General features: G+C 36.2%; 1 protein-coding gene across 9 annotated transcripts in view; it reads left to right on the top strand.

Annotated features, from left to right (window-relative positions):
- The window catches only part of LOC124115056 (liprin-alpha-1-like), a 145,690-nt gene extending 129,654 nt beyond the window's left edge, over positions 1-16,036 (top strand). For 5 of the 9 annotated variants that reach the window (XM_046475873.2, XM_046475882.2, XM_046475878.2 and 2 more), the window contains 2 exons: positions 1,501-1,539; positions 5,858-16,036. In XM_046475873.2, the coding sequence (XP_046331829.1) occupies positions 1,501-1,539; positions 5,858-6,049 (231 nt within the window). In that variant the 3' untranslated portion in view covers positions 6,050-16,036. Of the gene's footprint in view, positions 1-1,455; positions 1,540-5,857 lie in introns of those variants that run through there. The other 4 variants (XM_046475879.2, XM_046475875.2, XM_046475880.2 and 1 more) reach the window with 4 other exon arrangements.
- The last annotated feature ends 2 nt before the right edge of the window (positions 16,037-16,038 follow it).

Genomic DNA, 16,038 nt, shown 5'->3' with positions numbered 1-16,038 from the left:
GGTGCTATGTAGAGAAATGGAGCAGATTGAGGACATTTAATATGAGAAATATGAAACTTCATAGTTTAAAAAAGTTTGACAGCACATCAAATAATTATTTTTAGAATAAGGCAAGATGTCTCTATACCAGATATCTATGTGTGGGGTGCAAGCCTTCCATTGTGTTCTCTCACTGACATTTGAATCATCCATCCCCTACATCTCCAGGTAAACCTGAGCTAAACCCTGGAACCATTCCAGTGAATCTCACGATCTCAAATTACCTGCCCTTGATTTTCATTAACATCTTCCCCAAGATATTTTTTTGTCAAGATATGGAAATGGGTAAAGGAATTTGACATGAAGATATCCTTTCCGACCAGAAAACTTTTGAGAGCTTTCTTTTGCGTGTCAATCAGTTTTTCAGTGTTCAATTTCTCACAGACTCTATCGTAATCCATGTGACTAGCCGCCATGTTGTTGATATTGCCAACCCAACATTGTCGAGTTTGTAACTCGCATCCTGATTGGTCCGTTAGACTGAATGGTGTAGCAAATCAAATTGGCAAATAAAAATCAAGGGCGGGTAATTTGAGATCCTGAGAACCACGGGATTGGATCCAGGGATTAGTGTAGGTTTACCCAAATGCGAGCCCTGGAGATATAGAGGATGCTAAATCATCCAAATTTCATTCATCTTTATTTCAATTAACTCTATATCACTTGCCTGCCGTAGAATAGAGTGCATATATATTCGCCAGATTGAACATCTGCATCTTCGGTTACATCTACTCTGTCTATAATCTGCATCTGAGAGCTTTTCTGTAATAATAATGACATTCTCATGTGCTGCTGGTAGTCACTACGTAATGATATAACCTATAACTAGTTGTGCTGCATGTAGTCCCTGACTGTATACCCACTACTCATGTTATTACAAGTTGTTTTCTTAACAATTAACAAATTGTACGATTGTTTTTATTTTTAAATTTGATATTTTCAAAATGTATCTAAATAGAAAATATGAAACAATTTGATAAATTGCAATATGATTTTTAACATAATATTGAATTATATAATAGCCAAATAATTTTTGGTTTTTATATGATTTAGTATTTTCAAAATTATATTTGAATAGATTTTGTTCAGCAATTTGTTAAATTATTTCAAAGAATACAAACTTAATATGTACACACTTTGGCAATACTTGAACAGTATATTTTGTTTGAGTTGTCTCCCCTTATATATTTTACAATTTCAATTGAGTTGAATGAGGGTGACACATTTGAATGGAATTTCATATGAAAAGAGTGAATCTGTCTGAATTGATAGTTCATGAATATTGTACAATGATTTTCCTGACTGTGTGCCAGTATTTTCTTTATCGTTGTTCCTGATACACAACATGTCTTCTTAAACCCTAACACAATGTAGTTTGTGATAATGTTTGTCAGTGGTGATTAATTAACTATTCAGACGTAACGAACCACGGTATGCAATAAGCTGTGCATGTTTCTTCAGCCGTGGCGCACAGTGATAAACTCACTCCCTCCTACACAGGTAAATCTTAACCAGGTTACGGGTGTCATTAGCATTTCGGTGAAGGTGCACACGCACGGCAATGTGTCCAGGTGATGACGGATGTGGGACAACTGGTTGGATCTTTATGAAATCAAATATATTTGAACTTTGAAGTCCAAATATGCATATATTTCTTACTTTTCTCTCTCAATATGTTGAAATATGTTTTATTCTTAGAATTATTTTAAACCATTTTCTTGTCAATTTAATGTCTATTTCAAGTTGAATTATATTTGATGAAAAAACTGTCTTTTTTTTTTATTAATATAATTCTGTCTTTGCTGGGTTCTCAGCAATATTCATAAAATGCAATTTGTTAGAATTGAAAAACAATTCTTGCATGGTTCTTCAATATATTTGAAGAATTTATTGATGGGAAATATTTGCAAATGAAGTTGATTTCTGTCTTTGGGATTTCTCTTTGAATCATTTTGAAACTTGTCTACATTTTGACTTCCCTGATTTATTCCATGCTGTCAGGTGTGATAACATAGGTAACGGATGTGTAGACGAAGTATCACATAATAGACATAATACTGTTACACACACAACTGCTTTTAGATATTTCAAATACTATTTCCATGCAACTACTTTTCAAAAAAATAATATCTTTAGTAATTGTGACAGTTCTTTATCACATATTTTCATCATAATAAATAAACATGTTTGTAGTGATTTAAATATTTAACAAACTTAAGTTCATTCCAACTTTTGGAATATCCCACTGATATTGTGTCTATTCTGTGATATGTGTGTAACACGAGATTCACTGTGGTAGCATCACAGCTTCAATCACAAGCCTTTTAAACAGCACAGTACTTCACTCCAGATTTCTGCAGCAATAACTAGGAGCATCTGCTGGAATTACTGAACCCTTCAACTGCTCACACTAAGACATTGACATGAAGTTGGATTAGCATGACTTCATTTAAAATGGAACTTATTTTTCAGAGGTTACGTCTCAGTCTTAGATTTTCACTAAGAGTAGTCATGTTTTCATTAGGATGGCAAGGGAACTATTTTTTTATATGTGGCATGAAGCAATGATAAGAATAATAAGCGACACAGTTTTGTGCATTGTTTGTTTTTCTTTAAACTATTTCCTTAAACACTAAAACAACTTTTTTTTCCAACACTTTGTTATGCTGTCAATAATTCGAGAAAATTGAAATTTTCTTTCCTTTCATGGCAAAAATTGCATATCAATAAAATGTTAAGTAGAGCTTATTGGAAATGATATTGTTCTACCTATCTTTTACATCATAGAAGACATGTTTTGTGTTTTGAAAGAAATATACATCAATGTAGTAGTCTTTTAATTATCTTCAAAATGAATTATTGCCATAGTTGATCAACCTGATGGTGTCTTGAGACCACAGGTAATGCCGTTTTATGTTCTTGCTGACTTTGAAATTTCTACAAATTTGCAGTGACCTATTTTCGACTTTTGGAAAAAAACTTTTACTTTCTGAAATCTTGGACTGTTCTGTCCGGTCATTGCTGACTTTGAAATTTCTACAAATTTGCAGTGACCTATTTTCGACTTTTGGAAAAAAACTTTTACTTTCTGAAATCTTGGACTGTTCTGTCCGGTCATAACAAATCACTTTTACTAATTGTCCCTTAAAGTTATTATTAATTATTATTTGTGTTGCAACTTTGTGCAATTTGTTACTGATTATCATAATTTGTCATAAATTTTTGTATCTGAAATCTTCACATAGATATTTGACTATTTGTTTAGATATTTTTTCACTAAAAAAGGGTTCAGTATTCTTAGCTGACATTAATTTATTTTCGCCAAATTGGGCGATTTTGACATGATAACGTGAGTAGTGCAGGACGCATGTTGCCGCTAACCCCGCCTGACTTGATCCCTAGTTTGTTTCATGTTTGCAGTTTTGTTAGCATGGTTACCATAGTGATGGTGCATGTACAAAGAGTTATCTACCTTGTTTCACTGATTTCACTTTCAGCTTTCATTCTTTTGATGATTAAAATAAATTATGTTTCATCTCATACTTTAGAACAATGTAGGAATCATACTCCATTTTTCCTTAATGAAAATACAAATCAGAAATATGATTTTCTTTGACTTGAGTTTGGAATCAGGTGGTGACTGGCTGATGTTGTGTCAGTGTACCTCACCAGTGTGGATTGTTGTTCATGATATCAACCACTGGTTTGTTGGGTTCGGTTTTAAATTTTTCTAAGCAGTTATGTTTGTTTGTTTAGTATATTCCAATATTCCAGCTGCCTGTAAATAATCGAGTCTGGATGAGGCAAACTAGTGATTGATATCATGAGCAGCATCTTAGCTGTCTGGATACAGTGACACAGAACCAAAACATCAAGTCTGACCACCCAACCAATAAGTCGCCTATTATCACAACAATAGGTTGGCAGAGACCTATTCTAACCAAGAATGACCACAGGGGTCAAAGTAATTTTGTAACTGGAATGTCACTGACTTGCATAAAACAATATTCGTTCACTTGCTCATTATATGATTTACAACATGTGAATTTTTCTACAGAAGATGACTTAACTGAGAGGATAAATAGAGAAACAAGGTGGTTAACCTGAGATTGTTGTTGAATACAAGTCATGTGACAGTCATGTGACATATAGGATGGTGAGATGTCTATGTTTCAGACAAATTGTAAAAGGACACACTGTCCTAATCTTTTTCAGAGGTCATTACTTTCATAACAGACTGTGCTTTGTTCAGAAAATGAACTGCTCTCATTTAATTAATTAGGATTTTTTTATAATTTTTTTAAATTATTTTTACATCAAATTATAAATGTTATAATATATATATCAAACAATACCGTCAAGCGAGTTCTTTAGATGGTTTGATAACAAGTTATCCCCCTTGAGTGTGAAAAACATATCTGTTCAGATTTCTGATATGATAAAGTCTAAACAGATGTTTCTATGACTTAATAATATAAACACTGTTTCATGAACCCTTTTTATCTCTGCAATAAATAGTTGCCCAAAATAAGGGAAAAGATAGATTTTAACAAATGGTTTTGTATAAACTTGTTTGTTTTCTAATGCGTTTACATGAATGGCTTAAGATTTTTTATTCAAATGACAGCATGTTAAAAACACCAGGAGAAACTAGTAGAGAAGTTGCACAAAATGTTGCACTCAGTACCTACCCACTGTGTACTAACAATGACCAAGTCTGCATGGGGTTCACTTGTCAGGTGGGGCACGGTTGGCCCAGTCATATCAGGAGCTGCAATATCCTTTGCAGAGTTGCGTCCCTTGGGCACGCCAGGAACCTATGGTCATGGGTTCGAATCCCGGTTCACCCCGTTGATGTTTCTAGGTTTGTCAGCACCATACCCATGCTTGGGGGTTTCACGTGGTAAACGTCTGACACCTGCATCACTTCGGGTTTTGCTCCCACACTAAGCTGACACATCGTGATATAACTGGAATACTCACTGTTCAAAGCGGTGTTGAACCCAACTCACTCAAACAATCAATGATCAGGTCTGTTGTATTATTAATCACTTATTTAGAAAAGTTTCTAAAATTGCTTCTAAAGAATCACAATGGAAGGATATATTCTATGTCCGTCTGTCTGCATATATTCATATGTTCTATATCAGACTAGATGGATATGTTCTGTATTAGACAAGGTGGATATTTTCTCTTTCATATTAGAGGGGATATATTCTATATCAGACCAAAAGGACATATTCCATATCAGACTAGTGGGATATATTCTATGTCAGACAGGCTATGTTCTACATTAAATTACCGGTAGATGGATATATTCTTCATTAGACCAAATGGGTTTGTTCTTTATCAGATTAAATACATGTATTCTATATAAGACGAGATAAATATGTTTTATATCGGAACAGGGGGATATATTGCTATCCGATTTTGTTCAGAAATCCAGTTTTTACCGCATGTAAACATATTTAGTTTGTTTGTCTTTACTAGAGATGGGTGAATAGAGACATTCCATAATTTGTCCGAAATTTATTTCACTTAATAAAAACAAATCAGTGATATCATAATGGTGTGTGCTAATTTTGTCCTTTTAGTTTTCAGATATATACTAAACACATTGTTTCTTTTTGCTCAGTAAATATTCTTTTTCATTGCAACCTGTTTTTTGACACAACAAATGTGTTGACATAAGTACCATGACAAGTCATTTAAGATTTGATAAACATGTATATTGGAAAAATGTTTGAGTAAACAGTTGCGGTTCATTCATCAGTTCTGTTTGGACTAATTTTGAAATTGAGTTTTAATGTTTTGACAGGGTGAGGGCGGCAAGTTTCGCCGGGCACCATCATGGCGGAAAAAGTTCCGAACAAAAGACAGCAAGGGGCGTGAGGGCGGGGAAGAAGGGGAGACAACTGCAGAGACCTACGTTCAGCAGTCACCTCAGCACACAAGGCGGGCACCGGACAACTCAGTGGCACGCCGCTCCACAGAACATAGGAACTATTGATGATAGCCATGTATAGGGAAGACGTTATATCTTGGTGTATACTCCATTCTGATTGGACAGTTACCATTCTAATGGAACCTGATTGGTCGATTTGATTTACCTTCAAATCAGATTGGTCAGTTTGACTTTTACTGGATCTGACATCAGGTGTACTGTAATGGACTCGTATTGGACAGTTTAAGTTCTACTGGACACTGATTGGTCAAGCCAGGGATCAACTGTTGAAGCAGGTGGTTCACGAGTATATGTGTGTATATCCATGCATCAGGACATGCTACCCCACTGTTACATTGTTTATATCATGTGTCATCTGGTTTGAGATTATCTGTACTCATTGTTTATATCATGCCTCATTTGGTTTGAGGTTATCAGATAATCTTGATTCTCATTGGCTGGAAGCAGTTAGGGTCAGCTTTAACCATTAACCTTTGACCTGTAGTTGTGTAAAAGTGGTAGTACTCGACATTGGTGTCATTCAACTATTTATTACATGCGATACCCTGTAGCATTATGAATATATGCAACCTTAGTTTACACCAGGAGACAGGAGACATCACAATTCTACAACAATCAAATGTCACCAGCCATACTGTATCCGTGTACCACGAGGTCGGCAATCATGATTGTATTCTTTCTTTTAATACTCAGTTTCTTGTCAAGACTAGAGGAAAACCTAAAATGAGAAGTAAACCTAGTTTGTAATTTCACTTTTCATTATTGTTTTTGTAACAACAAACTCAACCCGGTTATAGAATCTGCAGTTCAAGTTAGATAACTCAGATCAAGGGAGATAACTCAATCTCACAAGGTTGTGAAGGATGAAAGGAAAACAACATGCAGTTTTAGGGCTGTCTCACAAAGTGATTTACAAATTGTGAGAACAATTTTACAAACATGATTTGTTGTATTCTTTTTGAACATTGACGTTTTGAGATGACCCTGCTGCCAGTGCCTGTCTCAACATTTTATCATTAATTCATTATGATCAGGCTTGAGGGAAACATTTTGTTTTGTATGTGTACACAGCCCACAGATTATGAGGGAGGGTCCTGATGGGTTCAGTGACTGGTGTAGAATGACTCAAAACACTGTTGTAAGATCGGTCTGCCATTCAATTATATTGTCAAAGACGATGAAATACTACTTTTTATAGAAATACTAAATTAATTTATTACTGATTGTAAAAGTTGAAAAATTACAATTGAAAATAGACTCATTATATTTTAACACTCCATTGTTATTATTTATTGCAAGGAAATCAATATTGCTGTTCAACCATGTGCTGACATTAATGTTCATGTCGATTTGCAAAGTAAAATTATTACTGCCTAAGTATGCAGGTTCCTTATGCCAAGTGACTCAGGATTCCAAATGCCTACTTACTCAATGTCATACTGACTTAATGTCCAACTGCCTACTGACTCAATGTCCTACTAGCTACTGACTCAATGTCCTACTGACTTGATGTTCTACTGCCTACTGACTCAATGTCATACTGCCTATTGACTCAATGTCATACTGACTTAATGTCTTATTGCCTACTGACTCAGTGTCCTACTAGCTAGCTACTGACTTAATGTCCTACTGCCTACTGACTCAATGCCCTACTGCCTACTGACTTGATGTCCTACTGACTTGATGTTCTACTGCCTACTGACTCAATGTCATACTGCCTACTGACTCAATGTCCTACTGACTTGATGTTCTACTGCCTACTGACTCAATGTCATACTGCCTATTGACTCAATGTCATACTGACTTAATGTCTTATTGCCTACTGACTCAGTGTCCTACTAGCTAGCTACTGACTTAATGTCCTACTGCCTACTAACTCAATGCCCTACTGCCTACTGACTCAATGTCCTACTGACTTGATGTTCTACTTACTCAATGTCATACTGCCTACTGACTCAACGACATGCTGACTTAATGTCCTACTGCCTACTGAAACAATGCCCTACTGCCTACTGACTCAATGTCATACTGCCTACTGACGCAATGTCCTACTGCCTACTGACTCAATGTCATACTGCCTACTGACTAAATGTCCTTCTGACTTGATGTTCTAGTGCCTACTGACTCAATGTCCTACTGCCTACTGACTCAATGTCATACTTGCTACTGACAATGTCCTATGCCTAAAGTGACCATGCCTATCAGGACCCTCTTGAAGGTGATAGGAATCTCTGTTAGAAAAGAAGCAATAGATTAACTTTGTATTTTATTTGTCTATTTTCTAAACATTATTCTCAGATTGCCTTACATCCAATCACGACTACAAAAATAGCAGATTCTTCTATGCCAGGATGGTTCAAGTAAGCGCTGATGAAAAAGATAAACATATATTTTGACAGCAGTAAAAGTATGGTCAATTGGGCTGTGAGAAAACGTGACAGCAGGTCATACAGTAGATGTTTTCCGAGATATCTGTTAAAGGGAGCATTGCCTGTGAATATGAGCTTGGCCTGCAGATAAGTATCTGCAATTTGAAGCGTAGATAAGCGTCCCTACAACAATCAAAAAAAGGAATTTAAGTGTTTCCAAGGAACTGCCCAGGCTCTCGTTGTCTTAGTGATGAAGATTCTTCCTCTAGGACAACAACTCTGATATTTAATCAGGATAAGAGTTTTAGTCTGTCTTTATTTTTAACTTTGTTTTATGAACTTTTTATTATTTACCTTTCATTATTTCAAGTAATGATAATCATACAAGAAATATGATAAACTCAGAGTGATTTTTATTTGTGAGTGGCAAAGCATAGTGATATGAATTCACTGACCAGAAAATATAAACATAAGATTTCCATCTCCGTGACCATGGTAACCTGGCTGACAAATTAAGCTGAAAGCTGCAAAAACAGAACCATTTGTACCAAGTCTATTACAGTATGATTAGCTGAATTGATCCAGTCTTTGTCACTTGATTGGCTTATATGATTCAGGCATTATCACCTGATTGGCTGAAATAAAGCAGTCTTTATTTGATTGGCTGAGATAAAGTAGTCTTCATCATGTGATTGTGAATCAGTCCTCATTTCATGATTGGCTGAAATAATGCAGTCCTCATTATCTGATTGGCTGAACAGTCCTGTTTTCTTCTCATGGCTGAAATGTTGATTGTCAACCATCTTCCAACTTGGCCCTGAATATGTGCAATATTGTGTGAAAATCGGAGATTGCTGTGTGCTCAGTATGTTGTGTGCTTGAACTCTTGAAGACATACTGCCAGTAAATAAGTTATTCCTAATCAGGGCTCATTTTTAGTTTACAGCAGCCCCTGCCATCATTATGTGAACAGTCTGGTATGTGTATTGGCTTCTGTCCTAAAAGAAATCAGGGATTTTGAACAAATGTGTTAAAGGATTAGATGGATATTCCCCTTTGCTAGTCAACAGTATTCATAAACAGTTAACATGGGATACAATACATATTTTGTTGATAGTGTGTAAATATAACTCACCTATTATTAAGATCAATTGTCACCCCCCAAAAGTGTTTTGGTTTTCGTTTTTGACATTGTCATTTTCCAGATCAGGTCAGATCTCATCTGATCCCAACTTCCGTTCTTACCAAGGGTGGGTAACTCTAAACTCATTAAAGGTTGCAAGTTTGTAAATTATTCTATAAGAAAATCCCTATTTCCGATCTTCACAAGAAAAGAGATAAACAATTCCCCTGATCCCAAACAACAAATGGAAACCAAAAGATTCTATTCGGGGGCCTATGTTACCATAAACTGACTGTGATTTTGAAATATCAGGAAAAGTTGTGCAAATACAGTGGAGAAACTTATTTCCTGACACAGATGTCTGATTACCTGCCCTTCTTCTAGCTCTTCTCCGGAGAGTCCAGATTAGTAGATCAGTCAACTATAAATATATCGCATTTATACTGATTGAAAGAAATAAGGGAACGGCTGGGAAGAACAGCATGTTGACAAATCAACCAAACATATCACCGAGAAGACGAAGATTGACACCAACACATACAAAACTAACATTTCATGTAGTGAAATTTTGTTCACTTGAAGCTCATATTTTAAGCAAAGCTTTCTTCCCAATTTGTTCCCCTATTTTTTTTCCTCAGTATATGTAATTGTATGTATGTACAGCAGACCTATATCGTGTAGAAAATATAAAGTAGATTATCACACTATTCTATATAACGCTCCATATGAATTCAACCACTGAGCATTGTGCTAATCCCTCGTTATAAGATGGATATGGGATACATGATGATGAAATTAAAATGTATGGAATAAATTTATTATTGGAGACTATTTATAATATCGGATGTATAGAAGGCTGCATGTGTTATTGCTGCTTTGTCAAGAAATCTGTTACTTAAGCTTTGTGATGACACTGGGACGAGGATGGAATATGTGAATGGCACAAGTGTTTAAAATAAACTCACCCTGTGTGTAATCATCGAAGACAGGGCATCGTTATTTATGCCATATCTCCATAGTCTGTTCGTTTATTGTTTGTATTTTTTGTATTTTTACAAATTTCGTTCATATTTATGACGCTAAGGACATAGTTACTCCCATCTCAGCTCTATCCTGCAACCCCAAGTCAATATATTTCTTGTCTCCTTGGAAAAAATAATATATCCTGTTTAAGACCTAAATGTACATCTGCCGGGCTCAAGATATTAGTTCTATTTATTTGTATACATGTACACCAGGGTTGTTTTTGAAACCAGAATTTGTTGGAATTTGACATTGTTTGTTTTGTATGGCAGGGAACAGTCACAATTGTTAAATTGTCTGTGCTTATGTTACTGTTTGATGGTTATAAGGTCATTCAGGAGGGCGCTAATTACTTCATCAACAATAAGGTCTGTTTAGATATATAAATAGTCTTGTTTCTCATGACTTTATTCAAACTCCTTATTTTGAAAGAGGTTAGAAATCTCTAAAAATAACTATCATTCTAATGTTCATGATTTTGGGGGCACAGTTGTCGTCGAAGGCGCCACAATTTGATGTGCAGAGTTGCATCCCTTGGGCACACCAGAAATCTAGTGGTAAACATCTGAGATCTGCATCCGTTCAGGCTTTCCTCCGACATTAAGCTGACACATCATGATATGAGCGAAATACTGTTCAAACCCAACTCACTCACACATGGTTCCTTTGGTCACGATCCCTGTGTCTCAAAGTTTTGAGAGATGGGGGCCAAGGTCATGTTGCCGACCACAGCTCAGTTCATATGGGAATCTGACACAGATTGAATGGCATGTCTTTTGCAAAAAGTTTGCATCTAATTTAAAAATGAAATTTGAGTTTAAGAAGCCTTTTCATTAGCGTGTGTAAAACTAAAACACAATAAAAAACAAATATTTGTGGTGAGGCAATTTACAGGGAGGCAGGTCATGAGAGACAAGACTTCATCTGAACAAGCCTATGTTGATGAGTTTCATGTGTGATGACTTAATTAGAATCAAAGACACAGTGGCTGGCACCACATATGTACACACTGTAATGCATGTTTACTAACCCACAGACCATCAGTAATAACAAAACCTCTTGATAAAGGTAGAATGTAATCTTTTCCACATCTAGCCACACACTTGAATTTAAGGAAAACCAAACTAAAGGGGCATCTGAATGGTTCCTTGTCAAATAGGACCAGATTCCATCCCATTCTGCATCCTCTCTATCAAGTGTCATTGATTTTAAACTTGTGTTCTGATTAAGTCTTCCTTTATATAATCAGTTACATGCTGTGCCACTTACCAGCTAGCTGTAGGACATGGTCACAATGTGACATAATAGCCATCAACTGCCTACACTGCTGTGTGATTGTAACACAATGTATCACTACAGTCGCTGATGTTAGTGTGATTGAAACACAATGTAACATAACTGCTAGTGACTGCAATGTTCTTGTAACAATATGACACAAGTCAGTGAGGTCAGTGTGATTGTGACACAATGTAGCAACAGTCACTGACTGCAGTGTGATTGTGACACAATGTAAGAACAGTCGCTGACTGCAGTGTGATTGTAACACAATGTAGCAACAGTCACTGACTGCAGTGGGATTGTGACACAATGTAACAATAGTAGTCACTGGCTGTAGTGTGATTGTGACACAATGTAAGAACAGTCGCTGACTGCAGTGTGATTGTAACACAATGTAGCAACAGTCACTGACTGCAGTGTGGTTGTAACACAATGTAAGAACAGTCACTGACTGCAGTGTGATTGTAACACAATGTAACACTGACTGTTATTGGGTGGCAACTCTTCAGCTCGACTAAGCACCTGTGTCTCTAGTCAACACATGCAGGGCTGTCAAAGGAAGAAGACCTATAAAGGGGAACTTGTGAAAAATATCTGCTGAACTGTAAATGACAATACACATTCACCAGTCAGACACATTTAGCAGAAACTGGAAACACTGGTAGATATTTAGTCCTAATAATCATGTCATTCATCATTAATTCTTCATGGGTCTGTATGACCTACGATCTTCCATCAACACTGACTACATATCGATGTTTGGGTGTGGTCATAATATTTTACCAACAAATCAAGCGACAGGCAGTTCCCATAAAACCTATGAGTTCTCACACCAATGGTCAGATTACATCACACAAATATGTCTCGCTTGACATTTCTAGTATCTTGTGTCATAGCTGTGATGCTGTCTGCACCACATATTGGTATACAGGTACTGACAAAGTTCCTGCACAGGGTAGGGCTAATTTAAGTAGGGCTTAATTTTCAGTAGCAGATTGTCTGCACTACATTGCAAATCTGTTATATGTATTCACCAGCAGTGGAGGAACGTAGAGTATACAAACCCTGGAGGTATTGATGATGCACTTCATTTGAATCATATAGAAATATTTTGATCATTTGTAGATTTCTGCCCCCGTAGCTCAGTACCTCGTAGAGTGAAAATCCCTGGGACGGTTCAACAAACTGGTGCTAATTCAGACATTCCGTTGACTATGTTAACCATGTTAACGTTCTGTGTTATCCACAGATAGCATAGTACTGAACATTAGAATCCAATTCCATTACATTGACTTTTTCTCTTCTATTTGAAGTACTTCTTTCAACAGTCACTGTTCATTACAGCTTTTTGTGTCTCAGTTCAATTGCTATCTGTCTTCATTACATTGTTCAGAGTGTAATTGTCAAGGCAAAACCTGTAGGTTAGAATTAGAACCCCTGTCCCAATGTCAAGGACAATGTGATAAAAGGGCAGTCTTCATCTTCATCGTTGAGCATACCGGTAGATGCATAATTATTTGTACGGGTTTGGAGCGTCTGAATCTTTTCATTTGGATAATGACAAGGTTGAACTTGATTTTCTGTAATGTCATGTTTTCAAATGAGCGTAAGCATAAAAGATGTTGATTTTTTATTTGTTTTTCTTCATGAATCATTTCTTGGTAAAAGTGAGAAATGTAAACAATTCTCTGGAGATAACAACACTAAATTTATTCGCGTATCAAATCAACATATCATAGATGTTTTTGTTTCATAGATATTTTCATTTGCATAGAAACCACTGCCTAGACTTCACTATATGCTGTGTGATAACTGACAAAATTAGGTTCAACCAAGTTTTCCCTCTGCTTAAATTTCCATTTCACAATCAAATGACATTAATAAAATTATCAAGTTTCTATATGCAACACCTGTACATACATCCCTTTGTACACGTTGTATTGTCTTTCTCACTAATCCAAAATCAAATGTCCCAAGCTCAAGGGAGATAACTGTGACAAGGGAGACAACTTAAAGATAGGTGTTTTGGGCCTACTTGCCAAATATGCCCCTTTAGCAGTACAACTAAAAGAGATTTTACGCTTTATTTATTTTTTCCCCATGCAGATTTAATTCATAAATCTGTTTCTTTTCTCAAATATGAATTTTGTTCTCAAATATTATTTCTCACTGAATCCACATTGCTATAGGCCTAAATCTCATTCTTGCCATTGTCTCTTTGCAATGTGATGGCTTGTTATGATGACCCTTTTGTATGGGATAAATGTGTTGTATCCACAATATTTGTTTGGAATATTGTACATCTTGTAAGGTGCATATCTCGGTGCATATGTGGACATTGCTACATTACTGGTGGTGGAGACCCACGCCTCATGAAGCCAAACATCATTTGTCAAACATCAACACCATAGCTTGTTGTGGTAACATCCGATTCAGTCTGTTCATGTTGGGATATTGCTGAAATCATTTCACACAATTATGTTAATGCAATGAAAATAAATACTTTCTTATATAAATATTATATTTTTTAGTTTTTTTTATTGATTTCCTTGGTCAATTTACCAAAATGAAGGTGGTTAAAAAAGGACAGGAAAATGTTGTAAAATCAGGGTTGATTTGAGATTTCTAATATCAAACTCTTGAAATAAAAGCTTCAAACAAAAGGATATTCATAAAAGCTTATTTTCAATTGGACATATATTGCTTTTTAATACATTATTTTAATATATTTTTTACAATTTTAGGGTTTTGTTCTGAAATGTTTACTGAAGACTTTTGATGGGTTTTTTTATTCAACATTTAAAACATAATCAGTTTAGGAAGCAATATTTCAGGTTGCTTGTTTCAGTGATGTCAACTCTATCCCACAAGCAACAGACTGTTCCATCCAACAAGCCAATGTATGACTCAGGACCATTTCTCCTTCCACCAGTAACCATGGTAACCAGACACTGCATATATGCAAAATATGTTCTACCAGGTCTGTTCAACCAGAAACAAGTACTTACAGGAACTGAGAATCAGAAGGTACTCAGACTTCATCAGGTATCATGGTACCCACACTTCTCTGGGTATCAGTGTTGGCAATCTATGATTCCTTCAAATACTTCAATATTTCTTGTGTAGGAAATTAATTTGTTTCCCAGACCTCCGGACTCTTTAACCTGGAAACTCATTTGCAGATATCACTGTAGTAATAGTTCATTTCCATACAGAATCTCGGAAAAATTGTAAGTGGTGGATTCCTTTATCCTTGGTTTCCATGGTTACGAATTAAATTTGTATCTGACGATGATTTGATATCCTGTGTTTGTAGAGCAAGTCACTGGTTCAAGATTTGAATATGATGCCAGGGTTATTAATAACTTGAAAAGTAACTTCCAAATGTCTTCATCCATCATTGGCAGACTACTTCAGTGAAGCTGGTATATTTTACAAGGGAGATAACTGTTCCCATACAGTGTAGCAGGAAATGAACTATTGTGCGATATGTGCCTTATAGTTAATGGGTTGAAGGGAACGGGGACCGTGTGAGTTTAGATGCATTTGGTTAAAATATCCACTCTGTACACATGTTGCATTTTCAAAGCAGTAAGTGTGAGCACTATATGAAGTAATGGCTTATAAATATGTGTATCTATGTAATTACCTGGCTATTAGAGTGTTAACAATAGAACTGTACTGTCCATCTCTTCCAATCAAACAGGTATATCCAGAATGTCTGTCTTGTCATAGGCTGGGGCCCTAGTGTAGTACAAGCGATGGTGTATCAAAACACCAATGTAGATCTGTATAGCAGGCTGTTGTGACCTTGACCCACTTCTGTGTTACTGGCAAGGTCATGTGTCCTTGACCTTGTGTTGTCATCAAGGTCACATGACCCTGCTTCAATTCTGTGTTATTGGTAAGGTCAGATGACTTATGCCTATTTCTGTGTTATTGGCAAGGTTATCGTGATCATGACCCACTTATATGTATCTGTCAAGGTCACAGCCTTGACCCACTTCTGAGTACCAGGCAAGGTCACAGACTTGACCCACTTCTGTGTACCAGGCAAGGTGTCTGTAGTTGCTGTGTGACCAAACGCACGTACATTCTTATCCATGTCCTTGCGGCAGAGGGGGTCCGTGAACATTTGATTGTGAAATATTTTTTATAAGGCTGCCCTTTATGATAACTGAGCATAAAGAGGCAGGCATCAATTATCATTGACTAGAATGAATAAAAATATAAGAAATATG

The sequence above is a fragment of the Haliotis rufescens genome, unplaced genomic scaffold (assembly GCF_023055435.1).
Source record: "Haliotis rufescens isolate VD_foot unplaced genomic scaffold, xgHalRufe1.0.p SCAF_6, whole genome shotgun sequence".
Classification (NCBI taxonomy): domain Eukaryota; kingdom Metazoa; phylum Mollusca; class Gastropoda; order Lepetellida; family Haliotidae; genus Haliotis; species Haliotis rufescens.
The sequence above is the reverse complement of the archived record's forward strand: the minus strand, read 5'-3'. Positions and strand labels throughout refer to the sequence as shown.